This window comes from Ovis aries, chromosome 1 (genome assembly GCF_016772045.2).
Source record: "Ovis aries strain OAR_USU_Benz2616 breed Rambouillet chromosome 1, ARS-UI_Ramb_v3.0, whole genome shotgun sequence".
Classification (NCBI taxonomy): Eukaryota; Metazoa; Chordata; class Mammalia; order Artiodactyla; family Bovidae; genus Ovis; species Ovis aries.
The window spans coordinates 185,024,630-185,041,048 of NC_056054.1; the positions used below are offsets into that span (position 1 = coordinate 185,024,630).

Sequence of the window (16,419 nt, forward strand, 5' to 3'; positions counted from 1 at the left end):
CAGGTGTGATCAAGTGCATTAAGCACTGATAGATTGGCATTAGTCTAATCTAAGAAGAAAAGTTATGAGCAACCTAGACAGCATATTCAAAAGCAGAGACATTACTTTGCCGACTAAGGTCCGTCTAGTCAAGGCTATGGTTTTTCCTGTGGTCATGTATGGATGTGAGAGTTGGACTGTGAAGAAGGCTGAGTACCAAAGAACTGATGCTTTTGAACTGTGGTGTTGGAAAAGACTCTTGAGAGTCCCTTGGACTGAAAGGAGATCCAACCAGTCCATTCTGAAGAAGAGCAACCCTGGGATTTCTTTGGAAGGAATGATGCTAAAGCTGAAGCTCCAGTACTTTGGCCACCTCATGCGAAGAGCTGATTCATTGGAAAAGACTCTGATGCTGGGAGGGATTGGGGGCAGGAGGAGAAGGGGACGACAGAAGATGAGATGGCTGGATGGCATCACGGACTCGATGGACGTGAGTCTGAGTGAACTCCAGGAGATGGTGATGGACAGGGAGGCCTGGCGTGCTGCGATTCATGGGGTCCCAAAGAGTCAGACACGACTGAGCGACTGAACTGAACTGAACTGAAGATATTAATGGATTGTGTATGTTTTGGGGGAGTGAGCACAGCGCAGTAATGGAGTTTCCATCCTACCTCTATGCTGGAAGACTTCAGCACCCAGGGCTTTGTTAGTTCCGTACCATCCACAGCATGCTCACAGAGGGACCTCAGGTGGATCTGCCCAAGGACCAAAGTGGCAAGTCATGGAGTCTCTCCATGCCATCCAGAGGGCTTGTGGCTTCCATTCTGGGTCACTGAGCTGGCTGGGCTGACCAGGTCCAGCCCTGAGGAGAGAACAGCACAGCCATACTCTTCTACCCAGACATTGGACTTAAGGAGTGGCAGGAACTCAAGAGGCCATGTTGGTCTCTTTTATGAGGTCCATTCAATCAGTGACTCTTTGACCCATTTGGTGGTGGTGAAGTGAGGGGTGGTTCTCACCTTTAAAGAAAAACAGTTTAACTTTTAAATCACCTTTAACATTCTGGCAAATATTCTTCCAGTCTTTTTTCCCTTTGCTGTTTTCTAAACATAGCTGAATTCACAACATATATTTGATTTTGTGCCTTTTCTTTCACCTATCTATATCATAGGTAGACAGGTACATCATAAGCATCTTTCCATATGTTAATTACATTTTACAAGCAACAAGTGCTCTTAAGCGAGGTAAATAAATTTACCTGCCCTTTGGCTTCCTCATGTGTAGAATAGGCAATAGTTCCCTAATTTTATCACAGAGGTCACGTGGAAGGCTTTTTAAAACAGATTGCTGAGCACCACCTCCAGAATTTCCAGTTCAGTGGGTCTGGAGTGGGGCCTGGGAATCTGCACTCCCAACAAGTTCCGAGGAGAGGTTGGTGCTGTTGGTCAGGAGACCACACTGGGAGAATCAGTGAAATAAGGAGACTGACTTGTGGGATTTCCAAGGTCACCGCTGGTTTCAAAAATCCAAGTGTTTGCATATTTTTCAAATTCTTTAAGACCTAACTCTTAAAACACACGCATTTTCCAACTTTAACAAAACCCTATGATTTTTTTTTTAAATACCAAAGAACATCATCTCCCATTTAAACGTAATTGTTTCCACTTGTAACTCATATGCGTTCCTTACTTCTCTTTAAAGTTACCTGGATTTTTAAAAGCCTATCTCTAAAAGACAGTCAGACTTAAACGTAATGCTTTTTTCTTTTCCTTTACATAGTTCCATATGTATTGAAGAGCTGTGCAGAATTTATAGAGACTCACGGCATAGTGGATGGAATTTATCGGCTTTCAGGAGTCACCTCAAACATACAACGGCTAAGGTAAGCTCAAGAATCGCCCCCAAAGAATTCTCCCATGATCCTTCCTCTGTCCATAGGTTTATCTGCAAGTGTCGGGAGTACTAAAAACTGAAGGGATTGAGGGAAGGATGTCAGGGCACAAGATCAAGTGCTAATGTTTTCAGATGCCTAACTGTTCTTAATCTCATCAGGAAGCTCAATCTGATGTAATTCCTTCCAACAGAAACTCCTGAGGGCTTTTAATCGGTTCCTACGTCTTGCACCAGATTTATTCTTCTTAGGTGGATTCAGCTGAACTCAAATGATTTAAATTACAAGTTGGGAAAAAATGATTTATTGTTACTCACTTGCCGATCCAAAGCTCAGATCCCATACCATTACATGGTATTCAGAACTTAGAGGTCAGTGTGAGCTTTTCTGTTGACACACACTCAACATTTGATAATTTCCTCTGGTTCGGAAGATCAGAAGTCTGCATGATTATGCATTTCCCTAACTGATGCCTGTATTTTTGAAATTACTGATACGGGAACTATTTCCAATTCTATGGATTTATGCTAAACAATTCTAAAATGTATCCCAGAGTTTTTTGACTTAAAAGGATGGTAATCTTCAAATATATATTGATATTATAAGCTGTAAAATAAAAGTAGTATATGTAGTGTATATAAAGAATATATACATTACATACAATATAGGCACTAGTGGTAAATAACTTGCCTGCCAATGCAGGAGACATAGAGATGTGGCTTCGATCCCTGACTCTGGAAGATCCCCTGGAGGAGGGCATGGCAACCCACTCCAGTATTCTTGCCTGGAGAAGCCTGTGGACAGAGGAGCCTGGTGGCTACAGTCTAGCATCACAAAGAGCTGGACACAGCTGAAGCGACTTAGCACACACACATAGGTATATATATAAAATATAGACCTTATATATAATATATATAGTGTACTAAGACTAAAATAATAGGTTTATGTATTTTAAAGATTGTTCTTTAATACAAAAGAATACATTTTAATATATTTATTATATATTCTTTAGTTACAAATGTAGACTTTTAAAATAAAACATTGTTATAGGATTAATGTGTAAATTTTACACTGTGCAGGTAAGTCATTTTTATCTTCTTCCTCCTATTCAGTTTTCTGCCCCTCCTCCTCAAATCTCAATTGTCATAAAACTATACCACAGGAATAAAACATCCTTTTTACTCCCAGAGAAGTGATAACTATTTTAAAAATAGCTGTTTTTTTGCAGCCATAGATTTTAACACATCTGTGTGCTTACATCAGTTCACTGATTTACTCACGTGATATTTTTCAGAGTTTCAACAGCAAGTACTGGTTTACTCTCAGCTCTGAAGCGTACTGCACAGAAGGCGGTATTATGGAAGGACACTTGGACAATGGCCATTTCTTTTTCACTTAGGGGCTGACCTTAGCCTTGACAAGGGAGATTTTTGGCTAACTAGATGAATAAGCTCTAAGTTGTTTGTGTTCTGCCCTTGTAAAAAAACACATGCCTGTGAATTTATGAGGCCACTGCATGGTTTTCTTTTCAAGGCCTCACTCAGTCCTTTTCAGGGTCTGGCAGCATCAGGGATTTCCATTCTCTTTGTTAAAGGGCAGAACCACAGGAGAAGGGGCAGCAAGCTGTTGCCAGATGCTGGTTTTGAGAGTCCAGTTGCCGTTGTCACTTCTTGCCTGACTAAATGAATACTCTCAAAAAACCTAACTTCTCTTCTGTATTAACGCTCAGATTTATCATCTTTTAAATAAATTTTTAACTTGCAAGTATATACCATTTGAGGCAGTATATTTATTAATCATGCTCAGAAGTGTTTTTTCAGTTAGAAATGAGGCCTGGAATCTGATGATGTTCTCAAACACCCCACTATAGAGTGTTTAAGAAGATATTTATAAGCTTATTTGCCCTATGGGAGTCACTGTCAGGCAGCCTAGAAGTTTCCACTCAGTACCAAAGAGAGAGTTGATTGAAGTTCTCAGACCTTGAGTTTGAGTCTCCAGATAAAACAAGTTGGCTGACATGAATATGTGGACATGAATGATAACAATCTGACTCACCCTGGGTTTGGTTTCTCCTCCAAGAGAGAGAAGTTCATTTAGAACAATATTTTGGAACAACTGAAATCTCAACAGGGTTTTTGGGAGATTGTTTTCATATTTCTTCACTGTTCACGATTGAAACTACAGACATAATGCCATTAGGAAGCCATTCGTAAATGGGATTATGTCTTTCTCATTACAGCAGCTTCTGCAGGGATGACCCAGACCTAAAGTGGAAATCTTTCGTAGCTTTCTTGGGCCTGGAATAGAAGGTCTCTTTGAATCAAGGTCAAAAATATGGTCAGATCAGCAGTTTAGGGTCTTTTCACCCTCTAAGCAGCCCGAGTAGCTGCTGACATGGAACACATGTTCCTGGGATTGTTATGTCTCTGTCTGTGTTGTTTCAGGCAGGAGTTTGGCTCAGATCAATGTCCAGATCTGACAAGGGAAGTGTACCTCCAGGACATCCACTGTGTGGGCTCTCTCTGCAAGCTTTACTTTCGGGAGCTGCCCAACCCCCTCCTGACTTATGAGCTCTATGAGAAATTCACGGTGAGTGTTTGGATTTCCATTATGGTTACTGGGTGGGATGCATGGATGGGCCAAAGAAAGTTTCAGCACTAAAATTACAATAATAATACTTACCAGCTGGTTGCCATTATCTTGGTGATGGAATTAGGATGGTATTGTGAGGAAAGCAGGGTGATGGCACTATTTGCTATATCTTTCCTATCTGACATTTTCAGAATGTTTGTTTGCTTACACGAGCTAGTTTAAACCATCTCCATGTTTACGAAACCAAATGTGCATCCGTAGATAGGAAGGAAACAAAGAAGCAGAGAACGAAGTGACTGGCCCAAGGTCACACTCTATCCCCAAACAGAACAGGAACCTGAGACTTCAGATGCTACCCGCATGGTTAATTCATTTCAGGCTGTTCCTTCGGTGTTTCTGTTGGGAGTTGTATAAAGAGGTGGGTGGGTAGAGAGGGGAGAGAGAATTAAACAGAAATCAAGAGAGAGGTCAGAAAGCTGAGGAGAGAGAAGATTCTGGAAAAAGCAGCTAAGAGGGAGTCTAGATGGGGCTAGTGAGTTGGGTGGTGGAGGACAAGTGGGCAAGAGAAGAACGCCTACCTAGCAGTTGCAGGATCACCAAATCCCACCCCCACAGGAAAAGGAGAATAAATGCTTAGAGCATGTCTGTAGTGTCGACCTTAAAATTAGGGCTTGAACATTTGGCTGTGATGGGGGTGGGGGAGGTGCCGAGTAGGTGAAGAGTTGGGTTTAACCAAGGTTGAGACTCAGCTAGAAAAAGAGGGGGAGGGAGATCAGAGTGTGTGCAAGTGAGTGATTGAAATAATTGACCATAGAATTTTGTCTGGATAAGAAGAGACAGGAGGGCCTAAGGCGGGTAACAATGAAAAAAATAGATCAATGGATCATTCATCCCAGTGAAATCAGTAAACTGTTGAAGTAGGGTGGTCAGAGGGGATGTTTGAAATTAAGTTTATGGAAGACTTGCAATTATCGGTAAGGACCAGATCAAGGCTCTAACCATGGGCAAGAATCTTTCTTACGTCTCTTGTAATAAACCTATTTTGGACATATAAATGTTCTTTAATTTGAAATTACATAGGAGTTAATGAGTGCTATTCACATTTCAGAAGATACCCTTACAGATCTGTCTATCTGTCTGCCTCTCTCTCGGTATCTCCCTTTCTCTCTCCCTATTTTTGTTCCTCAGTACTATTCAGTACATTCTGATGTTATGGAACAGTGCTAATTCAACAATTTGACCATCCTTCCATGGTAAAAAATAGAGAGAGACAGTATTTTTACAGGGTATTATCTCATATACACAGTGATTTCTTAAACCAGATTCCTACTGATGGGTATTTAGACATTTTGTTTCTTAACATTTTACTTTTATCAGCAATGTTATAGTAAACATTTTTGCACATATATCCTTATACTTTTTTCTGTTTATATCCTTATGGAAAAAAATCACAGAAGTAGATTTACTAAGTAAAAGGATCTTATTTAAAATTTTGTCACATGTTGCCAAGTTCTGCAGAGATATAAGAATGTTCTTTTTCCTGCAGCCTTGCCAACACTGAGTATTTTTAATTTACTAAATTATTTCCCAGTCTCAATCAACCAAAAATATATCTTACTGTTGTTTTAATTTGTGCATAAGACTTTCTTGTTTTCTACATAGTTTTAATCTTAGTACAGTATAATAGTTTCATCCTTAAATAAGACTACAACATCACATGTTAAATAGCTGAATGAGTCCAACTTATTTTAATTAAGTTTAATTCTATGATAGTTAGGGATAGATAGGAATTTTTGTCTAGAAATTTCAGAAATACAAGTTTCTTCTTAGATCTTGTTTATAGGGTCAAAACAAAATCCATGTTTATCTCTCCCTGCTTCTGTTCCCTGACACTGCTAATCATTCTGTCTTCCACAGCAACAGAAAATATCAAAGCAACGTTACTGTCCACTTGTCATCAAATCTCAAGAGAACTTAACATTGTATTTAGATATAGTTTAAGGACACTAAGAAATAAAAGATGTTTTGTTGTGACAAGTGAGCTTTACATAGGCAGGATCTCGTGACTCTTTATCCTTGAATTTATAGTTGAGTAAATTTCTCTAAATCACAGTGATGAATTATGAAAATATAAGCAAACCTTTTCCAGGGACATGGGAACAGCTCTATTACATTGTCACACATTCTTACAATGATTTATTTAAGCTTACTTGCACAGATGAAGTGGAATAACATTTCAGTGGAATATAATAGGATTAGAAAGCTATTAATGAAGTAATGATGATGATGATATCTGCTACTTAGTGCTTACTATATGATAAGCTTCTTACAAGTATTATTTCATTCAGTCCTCAAAAAAACTCTGTGAAATAGGTTTTACTGTCTCTTTCAGATGAGTAAATTGAGGCTCAAGTGACTCTTGCCCGGGTTTGTACAGATAGTAAGTGGAAATAAAGATTTAACATTCTGTCTCAGACTCTGCCACACTGTTTTTAAACTAGATTTAACAGCTCTTAAATAGGCTTAGGTATTTAATAGCTTAATATGAAATACAGAAAACATCCCAAACTAATGAAGGAACAATTCAATAAACAATGTTAGGAAAATTGGCTAAGTGCTGGGAGAGGGGAGAAATCAAGTTACATTCTTACCACTTAACAGATTTCAGGGTGAAGGATTTTGTAAGAGCAAAAGCAAAGGAAAAAAAATCACCAAAGACAAATTTAACAAACTAAACTACATAAATATTATATTTTTATACATTAAAAATATATTAACAAAATTAAAAGGTGAATGACCAACTATGGAAAACATTTACAGTAAAGATGACAGGAGATGAATATTTTTTAATTATATAAAACTCCTACATAACAATAAAGAAGAAAAAACACTCAACACCCTGCTAAACAAATGAGCAAAGAACCTCAACAGACAATTCGTAAAGAAACATAGTTATTTAAAAAGTATAAATGTATTAGAAAAATTGTATTTTCATATTAAAAAAATTGTTTTTAATGTTAGTATTTCACGTTGCCAAGCCTGTGGTGATGCTGGCTCTGTCATAGTTTTCTATTGCAAATGTAAACTGGCTGGACATCGAGCAAGTCATTTGAAACTACTATCAAGGGTCCTAAAATGCTCATATTTTTTAATACAGTAATTCTATTCCCAGACTCCATTCTAAGATAATCAGATGTGCACATGAATAACTGATTTACAAATATTTCACTGCTGTAGTAACAGTAACAAAATTAGGGAGTATCTACATGTCCAACAATAAGGGAAGGGTTAAATAAATGATAATAAATCTATTGTTTTAAATCCTGTGTAGCCATGAAAAGTCATATTTCTGAAGACTATTTGCAGACCACAACACAAAGTTAAATGGAAAAAAGCAGTATATGCAATACATAGGAAGTGATGGCAGTGTTTATCTTCAGTGCTGGGAAGCCCCAGGCAGATTGCTTCTTTTAGGTTTCAGTGTAAGTAGGTTAACAGTAGCTATGTCTGGGTGGTGAGATAGCACGTGATTTTTATTTCCTTTAAGTACATGTATTAGTTTTATGTGGCTGCAGTAACAAATTACAAGCTTGGTGGCTTAAACAATAGAAGGTTATTCTCTCACAGTTCCAGAGTCCAGAAATCTGAAATCAGTTTCACTGGGCTGATATCAAGGTGTCAGCAGGGCCATGGATCCTTACAGAGACTCTAGGGGGAAACCTGTTTCTTGCCTCCTCCAGCTTCTGGTGGCTGCTGGCATGCCTTGGCTTGTGGCCACATCTCTGCTTCCATAGTCTCTCTGCCTTCTCATCTGTCATTATCTCCTTCTGCCTCCCTCTTTTAAGGGCCCACCAGGTGGCGCTAGTGGTAAAGAATCTGCCTGCCAATGCCAGAGACCTAACCAGATGAGGGTTAGATCCCTGGGTCAGGAAGATCCTCTGGAGAAGGAAATGGCAACCCACTCCTGTATTCTTGGCCGGAGAAGGCAGTGGACAGAGGAGCCTGGTGGGCTATGCAGCTCATGGAGTCGCAAAGAGTCGGACACAACTGAATTGCACACACACATATTGAATAATCCACGAGACTCTCCTTATTTCAAAAGCCTTAATCACACTTGCAAAGACTCTTTTTCCAAATAAGGTAACATTTACAAGTTCTTGAGATTAGGACCTGATATCTTTGGAAGCAACTGTTAAACCTACTACATTTTATTTTTATCAGAAAAAACTTCATTTTAGGGAAAATTCAGTTTAGATCAGATTGATTCAGCTAAAATAATTAAACCCAAGATAGAGAAAAGTTGCTTGCTGATTTAGTATTTTTGGAGAAGGCAGTTTAAAGAGGCATTACATTTTGTATTGAAATAACGTCTTTGTGTATCCATCTCCCTCATTAAACTGTAAGCCTCCTAAGGACAGAAAGCATATTTATTTTACTGATTTTTGTGCTTCCTTTCCCTGCTCTCCAGCCACTGGAGGATGTTGTGACTCTTGACTAGTACACATTTGCTGGCATTGGTTGGCCCACACACGTCATCTGAAGTGTCGATGGGGGTGGACCACTGGTGTGTGGCATCAGGTAGAGGGTGTGAGCTCAAGATGTCTGCCAGTGTGGCAGCAGCCAACTGTCCTGGTTTGCCAGGGACTTGCCCACTTTTAACTCGGAAAAGTCCTGAGTTCCAGGACACTCCTTCTCAGTTGCAGGCAAACCAGGCTGATTGGTCACCTCTTCAGGAGCCGAAAGGTGAGCGGAGTTGTCTCAGTAAAGCTGATGCTCCCCACCGAGGAGGTTTGGTCCTCGGATGGTATTGCCCTGGAAGTGTGGCCCAAAGTGGGGCTTTCTGGCATTTTTAAATGCAAAGCAAAATACAGATTCATTCACTTACTTAATACAACTAACATCTCTTGAGCACCTGCTATCTATACTAGGCAGACACAGTTCCAGGTGCTCAGCAAGCAAGTCAGATAAAATCCTTGTTCCCGTGAAAAGTGAAAGTTGCTCAGTCGTGTCCTACTCTTTGCCACTCCATGGAAGTCCATGGAATTCTCCAGGTCAGAATACTGGAGTGGATAGCTTTTCCCTTCCCCAGGGGATTTTCCCAACTCAGGGATCAAACCCAGGTCTTCCATATTGCAGATGGATTCTTCACCAGCTGAGCCACAAGGTTCTCATGAAACTTACATTTTAATTAAAGAGATAGAGGACGAATAAATCTAATGCATAACTCGATAGTGAGAACTGTTGATAAGCACTTCGAAGACAGTTAATGCAGGATACAGGTCAGAGAGGGCTTCCCTGGGAGCTTAGTGGTAAAGAATCTACCTGCCAATGCAGGAGACGCAAGAGACACGGATTTGATCCCTGAGTTAGGAAGATCCTCAGATTCCTGACTTAGGAAATGGTAATTCCTCCCCAGTATTCTTGGCTGGGAAATTTCCAAGGAGAGAGGAACCTGGCGGGCTGCAGTCCATGGGGCCACAGAGAGCCAGAGACAGCTGAGCAGGCACGCACACACAAGTCAGAGAATGCTGGGGACCGATAATCAAAGGTCGCCAGTGAGTGATGCTCGAACAGACAAAGACGAAGCGAGGGAACAAGCTGTGCAGGTATCTGGTGGAAGAGGATGCTGAGAAGAAACAGCAGGCACCAAGGCCCTTGTCGAGGACATGCCAAGCTTGTTTAAGGGAATATATGGAGGCCAGCACGGCCCATAGGGAGCAAGCAAGGAGGAAATGATGGGAGACAAGGAATTTGAAGATGGGCCAGGTGCCTGCTGCCGCAGGTGTGACAAAAACAGGAAGGTATAACAACTGTCTGGAAGATAACAGTGGTTGCTGTCTCTGGAGACTGAGGGTCTGATGTTGGAAGGAAGACACTTTCTTCTGTGTATTCCTTTGAATGTTTTGCATTTTTAAAACCTTCTGCACGAATAACTTTTTAACCCAATCACTTAAAATAATTAAAAATGACAAAAATGGCTTTATAATAATTTCTAAATAATTAATACAAAATAAAAGGTAAAAGCTGAGTTGCAGCTGGGGTGCAGTTAGAAGGGACAGACCCGGGTTGCTTATCCATCCTGGGAATGGGGCTGCCTGAACACAGGAGCTAAGGTGGTGTTCAGGTAAACAGAGGAAACTAGAGCCTGGGCCTGGCCAGAGGGGATGGGAGACCAGCCCTCGCCAGAGTCCTCAAAGTTCAGGAAGCTGGTCTTCTTGATACTGACTGGAAGAGAACAAATGGTCACAGATTCAACCTGGATTTTTTAAAGTTTAACCGTCAGCAAGATTGTCCTGGGTAATGTTGAGTGAAATTCTCTTTTAGGCAAAAGATTGGGATGGGCAAAGTGTCAACTCCCTTCCTTCAGTTCCCCAGTGATGGACTCTGCTGTCCATCTCTTTGGACAGCAAAGAGATGGAAACACAAAGAGATGGAAAAATAGCTTTGCAGTGAGCAGACCCTCTGGGAGAACAATGATGATCTAGAGAGCTTCCAAATAGGATTGGGGTGCGAAGGGGAGAAGCTCTGAATAATAAAATGATCCCATATGGGACCTGCAGGCATCAGGGGTGAGCCCGCCCAGTCTCTCGGAACAGAGGTGACTAACAGCTTCCTAAAATATTAAAGGAACTTTCCATGAATGCTGTTAAATTGACCTACACCTTTTTTCCTAAGAAACACTTTTAGAAAGTGGGGGTGGGGTAGGGGCTTGGGAAGCTCGTCCTCTGTTTGCCAAGAGGGGAAGAGAGGCCTCCCCGCCCTTCACAGGACAGAATGTGGGAGGGTCCACGCCTCATTCCTTCACCCCTCCTTCCTCTGAGGCTCTCTCCCTTCAATCGCTTTATGAGATTCTCCCTGTCTTGAGAGTCAGGGTCTCCCCCACAAATCTGTTTCCTAAATGACAGAGCCCAGGAAGAGGGCAGAGGTATCAGGTGCTTTCTCTAGGCTCTATTCTGGTCCTTACCCTCTACATCTGCACATCTCAAAAAGCAAGAATTGCGACAGAAATCATATTTATGCCAGCTCCGTTTTGAGGCTTGCAAACCCAGCAGAAGACTGAGACAACTGTGACCTTCTGAGCCCCGAGTTTCTCCCCACTTCTGAGTAGGAAATGAAGTAGAGTTTTCCCACATAGAGATTTTTTGATTGCCTTTGAAAATGGTTAGCTTCTGTGAATGCTTTACTTCAATTAAATAAAAAAGTCAAACAAAAACACGTTGGTGGCCAAAGCTCTGGTATGATGTCCCACTTAGGAAAATGGAGCCAATAGTTGAGCCCTTTTAAAGTGTCTCGATATGAGTGGGGTTACACGGTTATTATGCATATGAAAGGACTTGGGAAGGTGTATCAAAGATTTGTGCATTTTCAGTGTAGTAAACCATAATGTAGTGAAAAAACAAAGATGTGACTGCTGACCTTGAACTCAGGTACAGCTCCCATGTGGGCAGTCTTGAGTACTCAGCCATTGGGAGGGGCCCTTGAACCTGAGCATAGGCAGGACAGACTCACAGGACGGAGTATAGGTGAATCTGTCGGGGGCACCTGTGTTGTGCAGGAGCCCCAGGCAGGCTTGGAATCACACTGCGTGTACTGAAGTCCTTACCTCTCTTGAGGGCCTGGGCTGAGCTGGGAACCACATACCCACACAGGAAACAACCAAAGAGCAAGTCCGGACAAGGCCACCGGGTCTCAGGGACAAAGCTCTTATCCTGCTGAGAAGGCACGTCTTCACGTGGTCCCCACTTCCTGGAATCAACGACAGGCTGCCTGGTCACAGGAAAGTCTCCGGCTAGATGGAAGTGGCTGTTTGCACCCAAAAAGACAGCTGGCTGAGTAAACAGGCAGCCACCCTGTCATCTCCACTTCTCTCTGTCTCTGCTTCTCTCTCCCAGTGTGAGGACTCTGTCTGGCACGCAGAACACACCCGAGATTCCATACCATCTTTACCAGACGCCTACCTGCCATCTGAGGACACAGAGCTGTGTGCCCATGTTGTTAGATACTTTGCATCCTGAACCCTCGGAGATTTTAGTGGTTTGTTTTTACTAGAAAAGTGTGCCTCCTGGAAGGATGGTCTCTAGGCATGGTTGGGAGGCTGGAGTACCAGAAGCCTGAATAAAACCCGCAGATCCAGGGGGGTGTCCCCCTTCTTGAGCGCTCACTGGATTGCTTCATTTCGTGTCCACAGGAGGCAGTGTCTCATTGCCCGGAAGAAGGCCAACTGGCCCGAATCCAAAATGTTATCCAGGAGCTCCCTCCATCCCATTACAGGTAAGAATTCTTGGTAAAAGAAATTCACATTCTGTCAATGTGATATAATACCACAGATGCAGGCTGGCATCAAAAAAGGGGACAAATTCAGTGGACAGTGGCTTTCTGGGGTAGGTTGAGGTAGGCGAACAGGTCAGTTGTGTCAGAGCATGTTGGGGCCTGACCAGAGAGCCTGGCGGGAAGGGACAGCCCATGTCTACATTACTTTCAGGGTACACCTCGGAGTCCCATAAGAATCATTTCTGATTCCCAGGCCAGTCTCACAGAGATAGTCTAGGTTCTTACCCAGGTTCATAGCGTAATGAAATCAGTGGAAACCAAGATGGTTTCTAAACAGGGTTTGACCATCACTCTTGAGCGTTTGGCTGACTGATGTCTCTGTATGCTTATCAATACCATCCCTTACATCATTTCATCCTTTCTCCTCCTCACAGTTTAGTCCCTAACTGTGCCACCTTTCCTTGTGAAAATCACTCAGTCATGTTCAACTCTTTGTGACCCTATGGACTATCCCCACCAGGCTCCTCTGTCCATGGAATTCTCCAGACGAGAATACTAGAGTGGAATCTCATTCTCTTCTCCAGGGGATCTTCCCTACCCAGGGATCAAACTCCAGTCTCCCAGCATTGCAGGCAGATTCTTTACCATCCGAGCCACCAGGGAATCCCAGTGGTTCTTAAACCTACGCAGGTCTTTATAAGAGGGCAGATTTTGATATGGTATAAGAACATCCCAGCAATAACAGATGGTAGTCATCCATCAGATGAGTTCCTTAACTAGTGCCAGGGTGCCCATAGCTGGAAGAATTACAGAAAAGCTGAGATGAGGGCCAGTTTCAAGACTGTGTGGAGGCCATGCTGCCCTCAGTGACAGGAGGCACAGGCTCTGAGCACTGGGAGTCCCGGGATCCATCTCTGGCTGCGCTAGCGTCCTCAGCTGACTTCTGCTGAGACTGTCTCCTCCTCACCCGTGGCTGGTGCTCCTAGGGCCAAGAAAGTTACTTCCATCTATCTTGATATCTTCCTGATAGCCTTCTAAAATTCATGAAATAGACATATTTAGAATCTCTTAACTCAACCTTTAAATTATCTCCAGATGTCAGGTTTCACACAGACTCTGAAGATTCTTACTTTTTTTTTTTTTTTCAATGAACCGTTACAGGACCTTGGAATACCTGATTCGACACCTGGCCCACATCGCATCCTTCAGCAGCAAGACCAACATGCATGCCAGGAACCTGGCCCTGGTGTGGGCACCCAACCTCCTCAGGTAACCTCCTCCCCTCACCTCACTGGCCCAGTGGGCTCCAAGCAGCCCCCAGTTCACACGAAACCTGGATTCTTCAAAATTGAGCCCCCTGATAGACAAACCTTTGGCTAATCGGTTATTTGTCACACCGAGGAATTAAAGGTGATTTTTACAGCCCTTGCTTGCTAACCTTGGAAACTCTGGAACCCAGAAGTATATTCTGGCTACAGCCATGATGTGGCCAGTGTGATGGATCTGTATGTTATAATTTCCTGGAAAGGTCTTTCTGGGTCTTTGGGGTTCCTTGGCTTTTGCTGGTTTTGGTGGGGTCCTAGCTAGCTAGAACCTGAATTAGCTGCTTCACATGACTCTGTAAATGATGACTTGCCCTTAGAACAATTCTTTGGAACTTGAAGGAGATCCTATGAAAAAAATAAAATCAATTCCTATATATTGAGTAATACAGTGTTTACAGCTTTGCAGTTTATAGTACCTGGTGACTGTCTCCAAGTTGTCCAGTGTGTTGGGCCTCACAACCTTTAAAGCATCTCTTCAACTGATCTTAAATAGTTACGTTAATACAAATTAACAAGCTATATACATTTAGGAATTAGGGCCTGTTCAAAACGCCCACTGGCTCCCCACTTATGCTTCAGTAGGTGGGGCAGACTCGTTCACTGAATGTGTTTCTTCTGCGGTTCAGATCTAAAGAAATTGAAGCCACTGGTTGCAGTGGAGATGCAGCCTTCCTCGCAGTCCGGGTCCAGCAGGTGGTGATTGAATTCATACTGAATCATGTGGATCAAATCTTCAACAACGGTACCCCCGGGTCACTGGAGAACGATGGTAATGGCTGCTCCTGGCATTCACTTCTTCTTTGCCTGAGGCACGGGATCCAAGAATAAGTCAGAGTGGGCTGGGATCTAGCTCTCAGTGTCAGCTATGTATGTGCGCTACAACACTGTGTCTGAGGATCATGCGTGTGGACGTGTGTGCCAATGCAGCAAAGGTGTGGTGTGTGCAGATGTGGCTCTAGTATGTTTCTGATCAGTTGCATACGTGACCTATCCCATGAACATGGTGTGGTGACTTTGAATACTGTTCTTTTTAGTGAGTTCTTAAACTCTTGCAGTTGTTATCTAGAGGCACTGGCAATATCCCCCCAACTGTTAGCTTTTATTTTTACTTCCAGTATGATATTGCAGAAGGCTTAAGTAAGTGAGTTAAGAAGCATCCTGTTCATGCTTGCATACATATTCAGAATGCCTTCTCTTTGCAAGCATTTCTTTTTTAAACTGAAATATAATTGATTTATAATATTGTGTTTGTTCCATTTATACATATATACACACCTATATTCTGTTTTGGTTCTTTTCCATTATAGTTTATTATAAGATATTGAATATAGTTCTCTGTGCTACACCCTAAATCCTTATTGTCTATTTTACATATGGTAGTGTGTATCTGTGTAATACCATATTCCCAGTTTATCCCTCCTCCACTTCCCCTTAGGTAACCATAAGTTTGTTTTCTATCTCTATGAGTCTGTTTCTGTTTTATAAATAACTTCATTTGTACTATTTTTTAGATTCCACATGTGAGTGGTATCATATAATATTTGTCTTTCTTGCAAGCATTTCTTGAGCACTTGCTTTGTTCTGCCCTGCACTGGACAGTAGGCATACTGCAATGAGTGTGTGTTTGTGGGTGCATGTATATAGAGACTACCTAGCATTGAAGCCCACTATATGTGAGAAACATTTAGCTATTTCAGGTTGGATGTAATGAGGTACAATTCATGATGTTCCAGTCCTCATAATAACATAATGAACCCCAGGAATGCATTGGTATTGGTTTATGCTGCTTGAACTCATATGAGCCTAATTTGTAAAAATAAAAAATCCAGCTGATCAGTAAACCTGATAACTACCATTTGTGTGAGGGTACAATTTCCAGCATTAGCATACATCACATAACTGGGAAGGCTTGTTGACACACAGTTTCAGCTCAGTTCAGTTCAGTTCAGTCGCTCAGTCATGTCTGACTCTTTGTGACCCCATGAATTGCAGCACACCAGGCCTCCCTGCCCATCACCAACTCCCGGAGTTCACTCAGACTCACGTCCATCGAGTCCGTGATGCCATCCAGCCATCTCATCCTCTGTCGTCCCCTTCTCCTCCTGCTCTCAATCCCTCCCAGCATCAGAGTCTTTTCCAATGAGTCAACTCTTTGCATGAGGTGGCCAAAGTACTGGAGTTTCAGCTTTAGCATCATTCCTTCCAAAAGAACACCCAGGGCTGATCTCCTTCAGAATGGACTGGTTGGATCTCCTTGCAGTCCAAGGGACTCTCAAGAGTCTTCTCCAACACCACAGTTCAAAAGCATCAATCCTTCGGTGCTCAGCTTTCTTCACAGACCAACTTTCACATCCATACATG

At 42.2% G+C, this 16,419-nt stretch overlaps 1 protein-coding gene across 1 annotated transcript in view; it reads left to right on the forward strand.

Moving 5' to 3' along the window:
• The window catches only part of ARHGAP31 (Rho GTPase activating protein 31), a 121,974-nt gene that overhangs the window by 68,556 nt on the left and 36,999 nt on the right, over positions 1-16,419 (forward strand). The window contains exons 2-6 of the mRNA XM_004002941.5: positions 1,759-1,861; positions 4,315-4,459; positions 12,651-12,733; positions 13,895-14,002; positions 14,685-14,827. Coding sequence (XP_004002990.2) covers positions 1,759-1,861; positions 4,315-4,459; positions 12,651-12,733; positions 13,895-14,002; positions 14,685-14,827 — 582 coding nt within the window. The remainder of the gene's footprint in view (positions 1-1,758; positions 1,862-4,314; positions 4,460-12,650; positions 12,734-13,894; positions 14,003-14,684; positions 14,828-16,419) is intronic.